The sequence below is a fragment of the Neodiprion pinetum genome, chromosome 4 (genome assembly GCF_021155775.2).
Source record: "Neodiprion pinetum isolate iyNeoPine1 chromosome 4, iyNeoPine1.2, whole genome shotgun sequence".
Taxonomy (NCBI): Eukaryota; Metazoa; Arthropoda; class Insecta; order Hymenoptera; family Diprionidae; genus Neodiprion; species Neodiprion pinetum.
In genome coordinates this window covers 42,458,716-42,476,238 of record NC_060235.2, presented here as the reverse complement: position 1 = coordinate 42,476,238, position 17,523 = coordinate 42,458,716, and the positions used below count along the sequence as shown (strand labels likewise).

Genomic DNA, 17,523 nt, shown 5'->3' with positions numbered 1-17,523 from the left:
AATGGCAAGTTTCAGTTATAGGATTGAATTTAATAGCTACGAGAAATTTTTTTCGTAAAGTGAAAATATAGCAAAGAAGAGAGAAAATGGTAAAGTAAGCTCTTTATGTGGTTTATAACCACGCGTTTAATATCCTAGCAATACCGATCGATTCGGAGAGGAAATTTCAAGAATTTCGTTTTCTATGTTACTGACAGAGATCGGGTAACGACCGCCGTTGACAACCGATATCGGTAAAACAGGGTGATACGGAGCGATCAATTTCTCCAGAGGATAAAAATGTTTGGGAGCGTCAAGGTAAGAAGCAATTAGGATGAAAATGTGCTACCATCAGGGAGTTACCGTGTCTTCTTAAATGAATTTCAATTACGTCTTTATAAAAGACTCGGGTAATCTGTGCCGATTAAATTTCGGGTCAGTCGGTATTTGAGTACAAAAAATTTAACTTTGACAGCTTGTATAACTGATGAACAATTAATCACTGTTTCATTAGATGGTGTACAAATTATGTCGGCAGAGGGGAAGGGGGGGGGGGGGGGGGTGGCTTAATTCATTGTTTTATCCCCGTTTCTATAAACTTGAGGGAAGATTATAACACCGGAGAACGGTACTTTAGTCCTTGTCTATCTATAGGCGCGGTACTTGTTCCGCATTATAGTGGTCCGGTCCATTGTCTGAACTGCATTAGCGCAAATCGCCTAGAAAAAATTCGTTGAATGACCGCTAATGACGCCTCTGTCAAGGAGCCGCTTGACCGTTCTTGAAACTACGATTTTTTTCCGGTCTCTCTATTTATTCAAAGATATTGATTGATTTCTTCTCACCTTCTCGGCCAAACTTCCGCTTCTTTTTGCTGCCACTCCCGCTCCCAGATGAACTCTTGCCGGAACTTTTGTCCTTGCTTTTCCACCGGATAAGCATCTTTCGAGTAAAATTCGTTGATCAATATTCCTACCGTATCATTTCAGCGACAATCTAGACCACCGTAATCGTTATTAGAACACCCTTCTCAATCCTGATCCCGCACGCTGTTTTCAAAACACTTTCATATCGTCGCTGTGACAACTGTCCTAGTCAAACTGATCATCGTATAATTAGTCTGAAACTAGAAATCAAAATTCACGTTTCGATCAACTTTACGGACGAGAAATTTCGCCCTCGGCATCAAGGAGGGAGCATAAGGTAAGGAAAACTCTTGAAAATTGTCAATCATCCGCCGCAGAGCGTAATTGGGTCGTTGATACTCTCGTAACAAAGATTAAAAATGGTGCCAAGGGGGAGACGGATAAGGAGAAGAGACACTTGGAGTGACCGTAAGAAGATTAGTTGATATCAGGGTAAGCTTAACACCGTTAATGGGTTAAAAATGTTCAAATTTTGTTTCTACGAGGGAATAGAATCCGCGGACAGAATAGCGCAGCGCTTACGCCGCCATCTCCCAGCCGTGGCCTCAACGAACGCCTCGCCCCTCAAGGAAGGACTGAATGAAGGTGGATCAGGACTGAATGGGGGCTCGAATCGACCTCAAGCATCTACACGGAGTCTCAGGATTAAAATTCGCTCGAGGAGGGGAAATTAGATCATATTTTTTTTTTTTTTGAATAGAGAAACTAGGTTTCAATTTCTGGAGGATTCACCACCTCTGATAAGATGGCGAGGAATACGCCTGAATCGTTATTGCCGCGTGTAAAAACAATCCGTTGTTGTAATGCAATCAAGGTTGTGAATATTCATTAAGATTAATGTTTATTAACTCCAGACGCCAATAACTATTTTCGAGTTCACGACCGAGATCCACGTTACCGATGCATACCCACTTTGGGGGACAACAATATATTGAAAACTGTGGTGCACTAATTAGATTGATAAGAATAGGAGTAAATATAAAATCGCTGCTCCTTTCCGCGAGGCAGTTTCCTCTCATTGTACACAGCTTGGTTGATTATTAAGAAGTGAGAAACGGGGCGCGATGCTCGATTCATTAAATTAATCAGCTCTTGATTAACCAATATCTCCGAATCTGAGATTTCGGGGATGTCGTCACTGACCGTTGACTGAATCACTCATCGCTACTTACTGTAACCAGTCTTGGATTTAAAGGAATAACGTTCAAACTGTTCCAATCACCCTGTAAAATATAACCGTGAGGATACGGAGGGAGAGTGTGAGAGATGAAAGGGCGGGAGTTGGGCTGTGGTTTGGGGTGGGATGGAGGTCGGTGATTGTTCTGGGGAGCGATATAGTGGGGTGGGAACATTGTGCGTAATCTTTTGATCCTAATTTATAGCTTTCAATGTCCGTGGTTAATACATATCGTATCCAGAAAAAAAAAAACAATTTAAAGCAGAGAGTTTTTATCAATCTTGACGTCTCGCTCTCCGATCGGCTCAGCTTTAGTCTATTCCAATTAACCTTATAGGGCAATGATCGAAATCAAACTTGTTAAACGCAGTTAGGTTTACCAGGTACTATTTATGATTCTACCGCTTTGGCCAGAAAATATCTATTGTCACCGGTCAAACCCTTAATTATTTTGATATTCAATGTAATCACGAGAATGGCAGAACTGTCTCCGTTAGCACGTGATTCCCGACTTCATCAAAAACCATTAATCATAGAAATGCAGCCTGAGCACTAGTTCAAACCGTGTTTAGTAAGGCAAATGCGATTGCCCAAACAAGAGCGGAGAAAGCTGAAGAGACTAGTTCGAGAATCAACTCGACGTTTTCACTCGTCACAGAATGCACTGTCAGTAGGTGAATCAGAAAGTGAAATGAACCTCATCTCGTCAGCTGGTACCATTTGTTAGACTGAAGACGAATCCTTATTCGAATGACCGTGAATCTCGAGACACTCGACAAAGATAACATCTCGAGAAAGTGACACTCGACCCCGGAAATCAGGATGCAAATCGCGACTGTGTTGGGGGTGGTTGCGAGTTTCTCATCAAGTAGTGATTGCTACTTGAATTGATTGGCACTTCAACAGCGAGGGGATGGGAAAAAAGTCAACTGAGAAACACAAGCATGAAACCGAAAGCAAATCCTCAACGGGGCTACACGAAATAGCTCGTATGAGACACGAAAATTGAACGAAGAGACCGAAGTGGACGGATTTACGGAGGTGCGAAATTACCCCGTCTATAAATAAGTCACGCGTCATTCTCGAATCCTCTCACTTATAGTTTTTCACCACTGAGCGCGAAATGGAGGAATCCTAAAGCGCGGTCAGACTCGATCGTCGCTTCTAACAAGTAAAAATATCGCGGCCGTTTCACAGACATTTTGCGGTAAACTTTACGATGACCGGAGGACAGCAGCACCGGGTCCAGGAGGAACTTTTCGAGAGCGCGAGGTGCGCGCCGCGTCGTGCCGGTGCTTGTAGAAGCCGTGTCCCGGTCCGTGACGTCACGGGAGTCGGGGATCGATCCCCGAACATCCTCGTGCCTACTAACCGTTCACCAGACATAGCCTCTCCTACCTGGACCAACCTATTCTCTCCTCGGATAACATTTGCTCGAAGATTCGCGCGGGCGCGGACCAAAGCAAAGCCTTGTCTATACCAAGTGATTTTCACTTTTTCCTTTTTTATACACCACAATATTCCTGCCTTGTATCGCTGATCTGAATTTTTTCATTCTATTTTCTAAACTCTTTTATTTGTTTCCTCACAAGTACTACTTAGTTACCAATGAGTTCAGCTACAAACTAAAAATTGAGAATACGAGAAGGAGAACAAACTTGTATCATCAAAAAAGCACTTTAAGCTGAATGAGCTTGTTTTTGCCGATTTATGGAATGATCTGCCATGTTGGATAGAGTTGATTTTTCTTCAGCTCATTTATCCTTCTACCTAATGGTGCGATTGACTATGGCAGTCTATAAGTGAAAAATACTTAGCCGAGTGTTCGGACACCCCATAGATAAATGGATGAACCTGCATAAGTTGCCTGAAAGTGCGTGTATCCTCGATGCAAAAGCGCACGATCGTATGGTGTGTGTATTAGATGTCACATAAGCAAACTGCAAAGGTTCTTTGAAGAAAAAGGTATATCTACTGTGCAAGCTCTTCGCGCCTAGCGCTCCTTCGTGCCCCCCTTCCCAGCACCCTAGAAACCGCCAGGTGGAGATATACAGTGGCGTAGGCATCTTTGAGTTTTAACATTGCAGCTATACCAGAATCGAATTTTTGATTCGTCATTTTGTCCAGAAAATTGACCGGCAATCAGCAATCAGTAGTCACAATCATAATCGAGGGAGAATGAGATTTGTTCGAAAAAAAAAATGAGTACTGCACGCAGTAACACAAACTAAATGTTCAGGTGCTAGAGCTTTTGTCGAATGCCGCATGTCTCGAAGTTCAATCTGAACAGTGATCGGAATTTCTTGTCAACTAATGGTCGAGAGGGCTGTGTTTTTCACTGTGCTCTCGACAACCAGGTTGACCTTTCTCTAGAGGCGCTCAGAGGGATGAGTGAGCTGCCAAGTGGCAAGATCCAAGAGGCAAGCGTTGTGTATCTAGATACTTTTCAACTATATTGAAAATGCTTTTGAGATGCGGTGCAAAGAATGCCCGTTAAGAGTCGAGCTTACACTTAGAGCCACGGCCAAAAAGTATCCATGAAAAGAGAAGTAGAAACTGCTATTTGCACGAGATCAAGTTTCATATGAGTAACGAAAAATACAAATGGTTAAAAGGTTGCAATCCAGTTTTTTTGCAATGCCAGATATCGAATGATCAAAGATGTGTGAATCAGCAGGAACAATTTGTCATGCGAATCCAAGAGAAACAGAGAATGGAAGCTGGGCGAATCACAGAACAAATATTTACGATAGAGAGATTTGGCCGTCAGTGTTCATCCTAAGGGCCAAAGTCACTCGTAAATGTTTGGACCAGGGCCATCCGGTTGTTAGGTGAGGTGTTGCTCATTGCTATGGTTTACTTGTATGTGTTGGCACGCCGTTGAAGGTAATGAAGCAGGGCAAGAAGGAGCGAGCGCATGTGATGCCCAGGGGTGCGGTGGAGGAGAGTACCGCGACAGTCTGTTTGCGCCTTGTTTAGCTTGCAAGGTGCAAGAGGAGCTTCCAGACGCTTGGGCAAGAAGCTCATTGGAATGCGGTGGCATACGCTGCCACCGTGTTTGCACAGTGATACGTAAATTGTGCAGGGAAACATGAGGTAAATACGGGATGAAACGATACTTCGATATCGGCTTCATTTACCGTTGATTCTACACTAGCTCAATATTTTAAGCAAAGAGTCATCTACTCATTGTTCTGTGCATACAACAACTTTGTGATTGCAACATTTAGTAGCATGTAATTATCTGTGGTCTTCATTTTTGACCGTGAACATTTTTCATATTCCGGTTTTTGATTAGCTATCGCTTAAACTCTAATCGAAAAACGAATAAAACTTCAAAGGCACGATTCGAGCTCGACTTCGAATTCGTATTTGTAGTTTTATAAATAGACACAATATCCGAATGCTGCAAAAATGAGAGATAAAAGAAAACTCACCGTTTCGGCGTCTGAGTATCCGTTGAATTTCGCTGGCTTCACTTCCGCTCTCGCTTTCGCTGACAGCTGGCCATCTGCGTTGATTAATACCGTATTTACCACGAGCATCTGGAGGATAGTCGACCTTGGAGTTGGCTGGGCTTACTCTGGGTTGATCTCTGACACTGTTGCTCCGCCGTAGAAATCTTAGTGGTTCTCGTGGTGGGGGCGGTAAAGGTCTGTCGGCATCGTATTCTGCCGCGTTTGTGTCAAAGGAGGCACGCGTTTTGGAATTGGGATAAAACGATTCGCCGGTCTGAGATATCGAGCGGGCCAAGACGTTTCCGTATACGTTCGCGTTCGAGTTGTTCTGATTCTCCACATCGTGAAGAAACACCGAGTCACTTTCCGATGTTGTCGAGGCTCTATCGAGCCGGTGCTGTCTCGTCGGAGGTTCGGGTGCCATACCATGTTTCGTGGGCCAGATACCAGTGCCGATATCAGTGTTGGTGGTTTGATTCGAAAAGCTGACTCTTTTCTGCCCGGTTCCATAGTCAACAGAATTGCTGGAATTGCTGATTAAACTCCCCCTTTTGAAAATCGGCGGCGGTTTCTTGTCACCTTCGTTATCTTCTTCGTATATCGGCGGTGTCTCGGGCTTGCGCAAAGCCGCAACGCTACTTCTTTCCCTGCCCCCTCTCAAAAAGCCGCCGTCATCAGTCTCCGACTTTCTGGGTAGACTGAGACTACGGCGTTCATCACCCCTCGCGAATAGGGGCGAGGCACTCTTCGACCTGGGCGGCGGATTTCGCTTCAAATCCCTATGTCCGGTGTAAATTTCGCGGTTATCAAAATCCTTTTCTTGATGAACAGGCTGTGGCCTGACAACGAGAACTGGCTGGTTCTGACCCTTTTGTCCCATTATTGGCGGCTTGTTAATTACTGCCGCTTTCGGCTGCTGAATTTTACTCCGCCAGTAAATATTCTCCGATATTTCAGCGGGGGAGCCTTGAGAATATTCGTTTGGATGATTCGGGTTAGGAGTACTCTTGGATGGAGCTATGACAGTAGAAGGCGAGGTCGGGGGACTTTGAAGTTTCCTACGCCAGTAAAGGGGGTCGTTTCTTTCGTCACGAACATTTTGCTCATATATTTTCCGCTGCTGTTCTTCATCCAGCTTCTTAAGCTGCTGCCAGTAGATCGCCTCTCGCATTTTGGGATGATCGATCCTGGGCTCGGCTTGTCGCGAGCCAGTCGACGGAGACGAGTTTGACTTCCTTTGAGACTCAAGGGCCTTCTGCTGCCAGTAAAAAGCCTCCAAATGCTGCATGGTCTGTTTCTTCGAAGGCGAAGGTTGCCTGTTAGTTCCAGGGGAATAAACAGGCTCTGAACCCAACGTTTGCCTAGCGGAATATATGGACTGTTGACTCTCTGACAAACTCTCTGATGCAGTCGAATACATAGGTAGTTGGGATCTTGGCACCGACGTTTGCTCGGGAGTACCTTGCCTCGAACTTTGAATTGGAGATATGAATTGACTGTCCGGAGTCTTCGGCGAAGGAACTCCGCTTTTCTGGTCATCTCCGTCGCTGTAAGCTTCCTGTCTCTTTGCAGGCGAAAGAGCACGTTGTCCGTAGATGTGCGTCCTAGACGGCGAAACTGTTCTCTGCCCGTAAACCGGCTCCGGTCTTTGAATTCTGACAGGATGGCCCGGGAGTTGTATCTGATCATCACTCAGCGATCCGCTAGGAATCACCACGGGAGAAGTTGTTCTACTATCGGTTGCATTGTAGACTGCCAAATCCGAAACTCCAGATGTGACAGTGGCTTGTACTATGATGGTTGGAGAGTCGGTCATGGGCACGGGGGACGCCGGGTAATCAGTAATCTTAGCATTGGTCGGACGCCGGATTTGCGGTTCGTAGAATGCGTCTCTCTTCGGGGAGGCTATAAGAATCTGCTCACTCGGTTGGGAGCGTCGCGAGGCCATTGGGACGTAGGGCCCGCTTACGGGGCCTCGTTGCCTAGTTTCGTTCATGCGAGGCGAGGTCGTCGGTGTCCTGAGGTGGTCAGACTCTTTGCCAGCAGTTCCGGCACTCGGGGACATGGGCCTGGCAAGCGGAGAAAGCGGTGGCCTGGCTTGGACGGCGGGAGAATTCGGGGCTGATCGGGAACCGGAATTGTTCAACGGCAGGACGTTAAGAGGTGACGCCATCCTCTGCGTCGGAGAAGCCGCGGCTTGTTCAGATCCGCAGTAGGATCGCGTAGCGGTTGACTGGGGTGAAGCCGGCGAGTGATTTCGCACTGGAGACATCGTCCGGCTCCTGGGAGATGAGTCCAAGCTTCTAGCGGGCGAATTTAGATTCGGTGATCTTGAGGTTGGCGTGTTCTCAGCGTAAGCATTGAGCTTTTCAAGATTAGCTGATAGTGGAATGTTCGGTGAGCCTCTGCGCACGTAGATTGGCTCTGGAGTGTTAGAAGTGGCGTGGAGTGGAAGGACGGTGAGAGACCCTGGTTTCAAGTTCCTGGAAATCGTTGGCGCACGGTCATCGTACGTCACCGGTGACCTGGCTCTGTCCAGCGGGTTTCTTGCTCGCTCTGGCGTCAAGGTGACGTCATAGACCAGGTCCATCTGGTTGGCAGTTTTAACGCCAGGTGAGACAACCGGGTACGGAATTTGTGGGGACTGGCGATTGTTTTCGTATATCTGTTCTCTCTTCTCGGTCAAGCTGTCGTTCGGAGACGTCTGCACGCTGGTTTGTGGTGAGCTTAGGTAGTACTCGCCACTTTTTGAACTACTCGGTGAGAACTCACTCTTCTGGCTGGAGTTCGGCGTGTAACTCGAATCCGCGTAGTCACCGGACTTCTGACTCGAGCTCGGTGAGTACTTTGGTGAGCGTCTCACAAGCGGAGCCTTCTGATTTTGGTTTATGACCGGCTGACGAGTGATCTTGACCTGCGCCGATACTGGGGTTAGATTGAAGCCTGAGTCAATGCTATGATTTCTTTTCTGCTCAGACTTGTCCAAGTTGCTTGTATCGTCGTAGAGCCGACCGACGTCCTGCGGATGGTTCTGCACTTGGCGAGGATACTGCGCGCGCGAGTAACTTTCGGCGTCAGGATGTCGTTCGGGATAATTATGAAGTCCGTGGTGATTTTCGTAGTCTGAAAACTCGACCTTTTGAGGTATCGCCGGAAGTGGTCTGTCCACCGGATGCACGGCTCTCGGTCTGATGAGAAACCGCTCGTTTGGTGGTGCTGAGATTCTGCCGGATGGCCCATGGTTCCTGAAGAATTTTGCTTGACTCGCCGGCTCCTGAAGACTATGTTTTCTCTCCAGGCTGCATTTCGGGTCGGCTGTTGGCCTTTGCTTGAGTTTTCGCATGTCCGGGGAACCACTTATGATATTTTGATCGATCCACTTATCCTCAGGTGCGATCGAGCTCAATGATGAATTGGCAGTGTAGAATCGTTGGTTCCTGCTATTTCGTGGCATATTGATCCGATCAGCTTGCAGAAAATGATCCGGAGTGCTCGTCGTTAGGCCTTGTTCTGGAAATAATTCCTGCTTTATTTCGTTTAATCGTTCCTCGATTATGGAACTGTTCAAACTCGTGTTTAGCTTCACATTTCGCTTGATGTCTTCGTTGAGGTTCATCGTGTCGGGGGATCGTGTGTAGTTTCCGTTTTGCTGGTACTGGCCAAACTGTTTCTCCTCTCGCTTCTTTCGCTCTTTTTGCTCCTTCTTGTACTCTTTGCGCGAGTCTTTCGGCGAGAAGAGACCTGGAAGTAGCCGACGCAGCCCTTTGCGTTTTTTCTCATCTTTCGGGGGTTTCGACGTACCAGCGTCCATTGTGAAGGTTTTGATGAAGTCCGCGTAGCCGTCTTTATCGAAAATTTGACGATCGAAAGTTGTGACTTTATTGGGTAGTCGATTTCGTACGCCGATTTCGGTAACTTCTTTGTGCGCAACCTTTTTATTGATAGATTGATCTACTTCAGGATGTAGCTGCGAATTGACATTGTTATTCTCGTTGTCGTCAAGTTCTTCAACGGCCTCAGAGACGTTTTCGTTTTTCACGTTTTTCAAACGTTCTAAGATTCTGCCGATGGTCGTATCCTTGATGTTTAATGGCACCAGTTTGTCTGAGGTTGTATGCTTCGGAGTACTGGAATGGTTGCTCGTAACTGTTGACGAAGAAGAATTCTTCAGCGTGCTATCTTTCGATTCATTGGACTCTTCGTTCTTTGCAATCACCGCATCGACATCACCGTCGATGTCCTTGATCCTGTCCTCGACACAAGAGTTCGAGCCAACAGTACTGTTAGTGTCTTCGATAACCTCCTCGGAGTTTGATTTGAATGAAGATTTTTTAGCCACCCCAGGAAGTTCCTCCGATCGTTTTCTTATCTCTTCGATAAACTTTGCATTGTTGTCGTCTACCAAGTCTTCGTGGGAAGATATGCTGCCGAGTTCTTCGATGTACGAAGATTTGGACGATTCCGACGAGTTGAGATCGAGATGATCCTCGAGAAATTCACCTGACCATCTTTTCTCAATTTCTGAGACAGTTTTACTGTATCGTCTTTTTTCAGTTTCGTATTTGCCTTGAGTTGTTTCAGATTTCGAGCAAAGTTCAGCTTTTTCAGTGTCAGAAACGTAATCCAAATCCGTTTCCAATACCCGTTTTTCCTCGATCTTAAGCTGCTTGTCAAAATTATGCTTCTTTAAAAATTCCTCGTCAAACTTCTCGCGGCTCACGTTTTCATTAAGATCCAAGCTTTTTACCAGACGACTTTGAACCCCAAAAGATTGGGAGTTCGAAAGTCGTTGCTTGTAGGTTGCAGAGGTCGCGGCGTTTATCTTCGTTCGCAAACCCTGTTGGAGCTCTTCGATTTTTGACTGACTTTTTCGTAGATGGGCCTGTGCTGCTAAATAAGCCGCGTTAGCTTCCGCGGTATCATTCGTCGAACATATCTCCTTGACCAGTCCATCAACCGACTTGGGCCTCTGAGGCAGAGACGTGTCTACGCCTGAGGTAGATTTCGGATTAGAAAGTTTCGAACCTTTTGAGTTCCTGGTGGCAGCTGATTTCGCGGCATCTGTAATCGCGATCCGAGTTCCTGAGCTCAAAACTTTCGTCACTGGTGAAGTGGGGGCCGAAGAAATAGATCCTGAAGAGGCTCCTGAGCCGACGGTAGAAGCTTGCCGCTTTACTTTCGGTTTCGCCGGCACCTTGGGTGGAACTTTAGAAACTTTCGGCGGGTTCGAGAGTCTAGGGTTTCTGGTTTCTTTGTTAATACTAGTAATGGAAGAACTTTTGGTCAGCTTGACCGGGTTGTTTCGCTTCTCTACTAGCGACGAGACGCTGCCACTTTTTCTTGCCTTCAACACTGGTAATTGAGAATTTCTTTGCCCAGAATTCAGCTTCGTTTTCGAACGCGAAAGACCATTGAGTAGCGACCCCTTAGCTGTGGTCTTCGACTTTTCAGACTTCTCTCCCTTTTCATTGGTGTTTTTCAAAATCACCTTAGCCCCAATCACAGCCTTATTCTCGCTCTTGGAGGCAGAGCTTTTTCTCAAACTTGCGGTCTCTGTCAACAGGTCTTCTCTCGGACCATCTTCCGCAAATACTATTTTTTCGATGGTTACTTTATCTACGAAATCAACTCTCACCCCGGCATTCGGCTGAACAATCTCTTCTCGATTATCAACTGACACTTCTCTCTCTTCTGTGCTCGTCGTTGAGGTATCCTTACCCTCAGGCATGGGCGAATCCTCCATACTCGCACCGTGGCGTTTTCCTCAGGGTCGCCTGTAAATACAAAGAGACATCATTGTACGACAATTTCTTCGGGTTCTCTATCGATTGTCGAAAAAAATAAATAAATAAATAAAGTTCTTCACTCTATCATTTTACTCGTCATCTCTCGTTCAGTTATTCGTACAATTGCATGGTGCAGCGAGTTGCATTACCGACAGCGTTCTGAGAACCAGGCGGCAAACGAACGGGTCAGGGCCACGTTAACAAGTTCTTCAGGACCGAAAATGAATTAGAATGTAAATATGCATGTATTTTATAAAGTAAAAGTATGTTTCGCAAGGAGTTGGAAGTAGGTAGATACCTTCGAGGCCAAGATAAGTATTGGCCCGTTCTATTGTGACAAAGTGGCGTCGAGTGAAACTGACATTCGATCCATCCGTCCGTCGGGATCTGTGCTGAATGTGCCGATACGGGATACGTTTGTATGTACCTACGCGAAATCACGCAGTAGAAGGTAAACGACCCCTGCATGATCTCAGACACTCCTACGTGGCTCCATCTGTGGGAACAACCGAGAAGCCCGCTGCTCTACCAGCGAATCACCGGTACAAATCAGACACGTGAAACAAATACGAGAGAGCAATTACGCTCAATTGACCTTGCGCCAGCGATGAGCGGTTTTTGTCTCTTCGTTGATAATTAAACTCCAGCTGCTCCAGCTTGACATATCGCATGATTCAAAATCCGATTGTAGATCCATCCTGATAATTAATAATTACCGTCGCTCTTAGATGGATTAGAATTTAGCTATTTGAAGAATCTCCAGCACCGATTTCTGTTTTTTTCAATATCTGAAATCTAATGCGATCCGAGTCAGACCTTATCATCTTTATCATCGCTCATTCATTTATCGGTCTTCGGTTAGATGGAACCTACTAATATATTTCATTATAAAATTTTCTACACAATCTCATTTCGTGAACGTTTCAATTAGACATTTTGTCCCTCTCATCGTAGTATTCATTGCAAGCCTATATGCTGTATCATGTTTACATAAGCATACGTGTGTAGATGCCTAGATATATGTATATGTATAATGTATTCCTCGTGAACGTGTTATCTCTAGTGCGTGGTTTCTGTCAGCCTTTTTCTGAACTCAGATTATCGTCGGATATTTATTTCTCATAAAAGAATGAAATAAATGTGTTATAAAATGCGTGCAGCGTATCTCCTACGATGCGAGAACTCAACGTAATACCACAATATTGAATCCACCGATCTGATAATCTTCATTAATAAAAGCATTGGTACAATGGAGAGTTTGTTCAATTCCTCGAAATCGACCCACTGCCACTCAGTGCATTACACGCTGACTACCGTTAATCTGATTAAATTCTACTGGGCTGAGCTAACCATCAAGTAAATAAGCCATACGCATAATGTAAGGCTTCATTTCTCCTGCAGGCACGGCGTCATTTTCATCATCTAAATTTCTCCACTTAAAACCGGAATTATCACGGTACTACGCCTCTTCTAACATGACAGATGAACACTCTCGGTAGCGCACCTCACTTTCTGTAAGAGTACAGTATTAAGTGTTCGTCCATATATGTCTGAACATGATTTTAAATCCATTCTCAGAAATAAAGATAAGAAATAATGAATTGTTAGTACTCCTATAACCACAGATATCGATTCGAACTATTTTTCCGGGAATCATTTCTGTTCTACGAGTACATACACACGACTTATGCTATATTTTTACACGAGAATCGATTGAGGAATTATGGTGAAATTATTTATTTTCCCGAATATGTTTCAATGCAAGAAATTCTTCGAACTGGAAGGATGTAGTTGGGAAAAAATCTGTCGTGTCTATCTATCTCGTTTCCTCTTTCATCATAGCGATGAGCTTATGAAGTGTGGTCACTCATTTTGCGTCCAGTCAAGCACGCAATATTCGCTCGTAGTTCGATTGCAATTAAGCGGACGATTGCTTCTGAAAAAGTAGATACAGGACGAAGCTGTGCTACACCGACAAAGAGTTCGAACAAATTTACCACTGGTCGACGATCATGGTCGTGTGTAGATGCATGAAGATCTCTTTGACAATTGCACAACACGAACTGTGCGCATTTGTGGGGTGTTCGTTTCCTTCAAGAGAGTGCTGATCTTATTCATACTTGCGACACTTGCAGAGGACGCGATGCCTACATCCAACAGATTCAAGCACTATACGTCAGACAAAGGATCCACAGTTTCTTGAATAAATCAAACCATTATCGGATTATACCACGTAGTTGCCTACAGCCCACAGACTGCGCCTATAAATCAGCCGGTATTAATAATAATTCACACTGTCATGCGGCCAAACTCGCGGTGCGATTGAACCTGATATTAAAGTTTGCACCAACAAATAGCTGAAATACCGAAGCCATGATGCGAAGGTTTGAATTTTTTCTCAACCTGTTCTCATCCACCGTTGCAACCTCTTCTTATTTTCTCTTGTCTCACCGGTCGACGTTATTTTAAAGAGGAACGCAATCATAAAGAAAGGAGGCGCGCGATTAACGGTACATCGCGTATCCCAGACGCTGCTTGCGGTTCGTCCACGTGTATGGGACGCGTTGTAATCGGGGAGTTCATGAAGGTGGACAAAAGGCGAGATGGATAGAGAGAAACAGACGCGGCGTGGACAGATTAGAAAGCATTGCGTCACCGCAATCGTAGCTCTATAGCTGCCGCCCAACGTTGTGCCGCGTTACACCTTATAGATAGTGACGTTGACATTGCCGGTGCAGGTTACTTTGTTTGCTGGGAGCCGATCTGATCGTGACAAGACGATAGCGGGACTGGTGAAGGTAATTTGAACACGGTAAATACTTGGCTGCGAGGTCCGTTTTTCTCTCCGTTTCTTTTTCTTCCCTTGGGTTTTTCACAGAAGGTTAAAATTGCGTCTGCTGGCAGAAACAGAGAAAAGTATAGAGAGCGAGAGAGAGAGGATAAAGTGGCTGGAAACTGGATATCTATTGTTAAATATAGGTACGCACACGCATGCGGTACCACCTACCGAACGATCACCCCGAAAACCGAAAATGATTTTGACGGAACCGTTGAGACGACCGTTTTATGAAGCCACTGAAGCTGGTACGTGACTTAAACGGTGCAACAGACCGAGCCTGTACGATACATGGGTAATAAAGCAACAACGATTTTACGGACTACAGTAGCCCATGGTAAAATTTTAGCTTCGACAAAAAACTTGATTCTTGTTATACTTGGTGTACAGTCAAGGGGAACAGTTTTGTCGAGGATTATGAGTAAGTCTCATTTCACCTTATAATATTACTAATATAAGTTGATTCAATTCCAATACTCCCTTCGACGAAGTCGGAATATTCTCGAGCGAAAGTGAATCTATAATTTCCGTAATTGCAGCAATGCGTTCACCTAAATCTTAGTAGACAAGAAGAAAAAAAAAAAAAAAACAAATCGAGACTACCTATAATGTGCTCCATAAGTCATCGAAACGAAGATTGTATTGTTTTCAAAATGATTCCTATCTAACAGTCGAGTACAAAAGTACGCTAAGGAGTAAGAAATGAAAAGACTGATTTGCTTTCAACTAAAATCTGTTCAAGCCGATCAATCCTACTGTTCAAGTTTAACATAAAGTACTTGCGAAGGATCAAACGAATTGTGACAGTATAATCTTCAAAGTGCTCTTTCGAACGAGTTCTTAATTCCTGAGAAGAATAATAAAAATTTACTTCCATAATCATATTGAAATTCAACAAATTCAACAAATTAAACTCAACAATCAATACAATTCTAAGCGCAATTCACTGATTTTTTTGTTAAAACTACAGGGATTGCTTGACTGTTAGAGTGGTCTGACCAATGATAACAGTTGAGGTACGTTACCGCTTTGATGAATATCGCTACAACTGACAGCAATATGACTTATGGTTAGTCCGTAGTCAAAAGTTTTTCATTCACTGGGTTAGACGACTCCGCAAAGTAGGAATAAGAACTGACCGTGGGATGCCAAAATGAAACCGGAAGCATGAGAGTTATCAGGTTGACGGATCTTCAAAGTGTTAAAAAAAACTCAGTGTAAATGATTACGATGCGTCAAAAGTGTAATCACGTCTTTTTGCCAAAGTTCCAGCGACACGGCGTATCACTAAGACTTCAGACGGTGTAGTTAACAAATGAATCTGATTTCAATACCTCGTCGATCAGGATGGATGGCAGGACGACGATGTCAGTCGACGATTGACCAAATAATCCTCAACAGCATTATCTTCAGGAGTGAGACAACCTACACCAGAGCACTTCAAACCGAAAAAACTCAAAATCGGCCGAACAGAAACTCTCGTCCTGCTGTCGATTTCACAGACTTGGCTGACCGCACATCATACAACGTTAAATTACAGCACACCACCGTACACAGCGAGGAGCCCGAACACAATACCGCAAGGCAGGGCACGCACGCGAGAATGAGAGCCGAGTCTCCTCTTGAGTATCCTCCACTCCTGCTGCAAGTCAGTCAGTCAGTCAGTATGGATGGGCGGACGTAGACTCTCACCGAACCTCCAACGCAAATGAGCCCACATGCATACATCACAAGCGCATTGGCAGCAGGGCTCCGTCTCCTCCAGTCCATGAGACAAAGTTACGAGCACACGCGTGAAAATGCGGAAAGCGTTGAACAGAACCGTGAAGAGTGCTGGTCCCGCGTCGGGTTGAATAAGACTGATAAGAACTGGCGTCGTCACAGGTGAACCCCCACCTCTCCATGCCCCCTTCCAGAGATTCCAACTCCCTCCATCGCGTTCACTCGCCTCTCACCTCTCAGGTGGTTTGATGCAGGCATACGTGAACCCCTATCAATCCGTGTAGCTGTTGCTGTTGCTGTTACTGCTGCTGCTGCTGCTGCATGCTCTTGCACTATCATGAACATCGTATAAGTAGTACATATTTATAGTCTGCCTGTGTTTATGTTCCCGCGTCTGGTTCGTTACTTCATTGTCCGTGTGCCGTTGCACCGTTGTAGCGTTACACAATGTGTGAAGCTGACTGACCCTGTGCCGATTGGGGCAGAGAAACAATGACAGGCAATCTTGTCCGTCTTCCCTTTTTTTCTGATTAAACTCATCTTTTACTTACATCCAGAAACGATGTATCCCCAGTTTCGTTGATGCGATATTTTGTAACGATTTCCGAAACTCGCTTTACCTAATTAACTTCTGGAATAACATAAACTGACGAGGAAATAATTCTTTCGGTACAGATTAAGAGGTGGGTGACCCGACTGTACGTGCGTGGAAATGATGTGGACTTGACTTCTAACATGATATGTAACTTCAGAAAATGTGTCTATAGATTTTACGAATCTACTATATGTAACAGGGAACGATGAAGTTGTCTTGTGCGGCGTTTATCATCTTGTCTCTGGCCTTATCATATACCTTATGTCGACTATCACGGTTATCATGGTAAAACGCATAATTGTTTCGTTAGTTGTAATTGGTCTGGAGACGATAAAAAGCATTGTGAGCGATAAAACTAAGTCGAATAGGATGTCAAAAAATTTGTTTTTCATGTACTCTTCAATTGTGATGATGGATGTTGGCCATGGTTGGAACGACTATAATTTGAATGGATTGTAGGCAACAAACCCACAATTCACATTTCCATATTACACCGATATTTGCTGATTATACGGTTAGAAAGGCGAATGATATAAAGAATACTATCATAAATTCATTGCAAGGCAAACTGCGTATTATGTAATGGACTGAAATAAACGTTGATGAGTCCGGCGTATAAAAATGCACGTGTAGAATACTTTAGTACATGAGCGAAACACGGTGGGGATGTCTCGGCCAAGGTTCTAGAGGTTAATTATGAAAAAAGGCACATCGACGTTCCATGCGTTGATCTGTATCAGGAATTCCGAGTTGGTTCAAAACCGATTAAACCGAAAGATACCGTGTTGTCGGAATTACTTCAAATCAACGCCATAATCACAATTGAAATCAATATAATGTGAAAAAAAAGTAAATCTAACCTCGTTCAACGAATGCTACATTCTCGGTCTAATTGTAACACTAATTCTTTTTTTTCTTCCTAATCCGGTGCAATTGATGAGGATGTAAACATTGAATAACATTAAGAATGGTGAATCTATGGTACAGCAAACACTTACGTTTTTTTTATATACAACTTTGCATTCGGAAAACTTGAAAGAATCA

The 17,523-nt window shown here is 44.6% G+C and overlaps 1 protein-coding gene across 16 annotated transcripts in view; it reads right to left on the bottom strand.

The window, feature by feature from the left end:
- The window catches only part of LOC124216831 (uncharacterized), a 160,173-nt gene that overhangs the window by 129,574 nt on the left and 13,076 nt on the right, over window positions 1-17,523 (bottom strand). For 9 of the 16 annotated variants that reach the window (XM_069135221.1, XM_069135226.1, XM_069135225.1 and 6 more), the window contains exons 1-2: window positions 15,497-15,983; window positions 5,520-11,314 (exon numbers count right to left, since the gene is read on the bottom strand). In XM_069135221.1, coding sequence (XP_068991322.1) covers window positions 5,520-11,283 — 5,764 coding nt within the window. In that variant the 5' untranslated portion in view covers window positions 11,284-11,314; window positions 15,497-15,983. Of the gene's footprint in view, window positions 1-5,519; window positions 11,315-15,496; window positions 15,986-17,523 lie in introns of those variants that run through there. The other 7 variants (XM_069135232.1, XM_069135234.1, XM_069135235.1 and 4 more) reach the window with 3 other exon arrangements.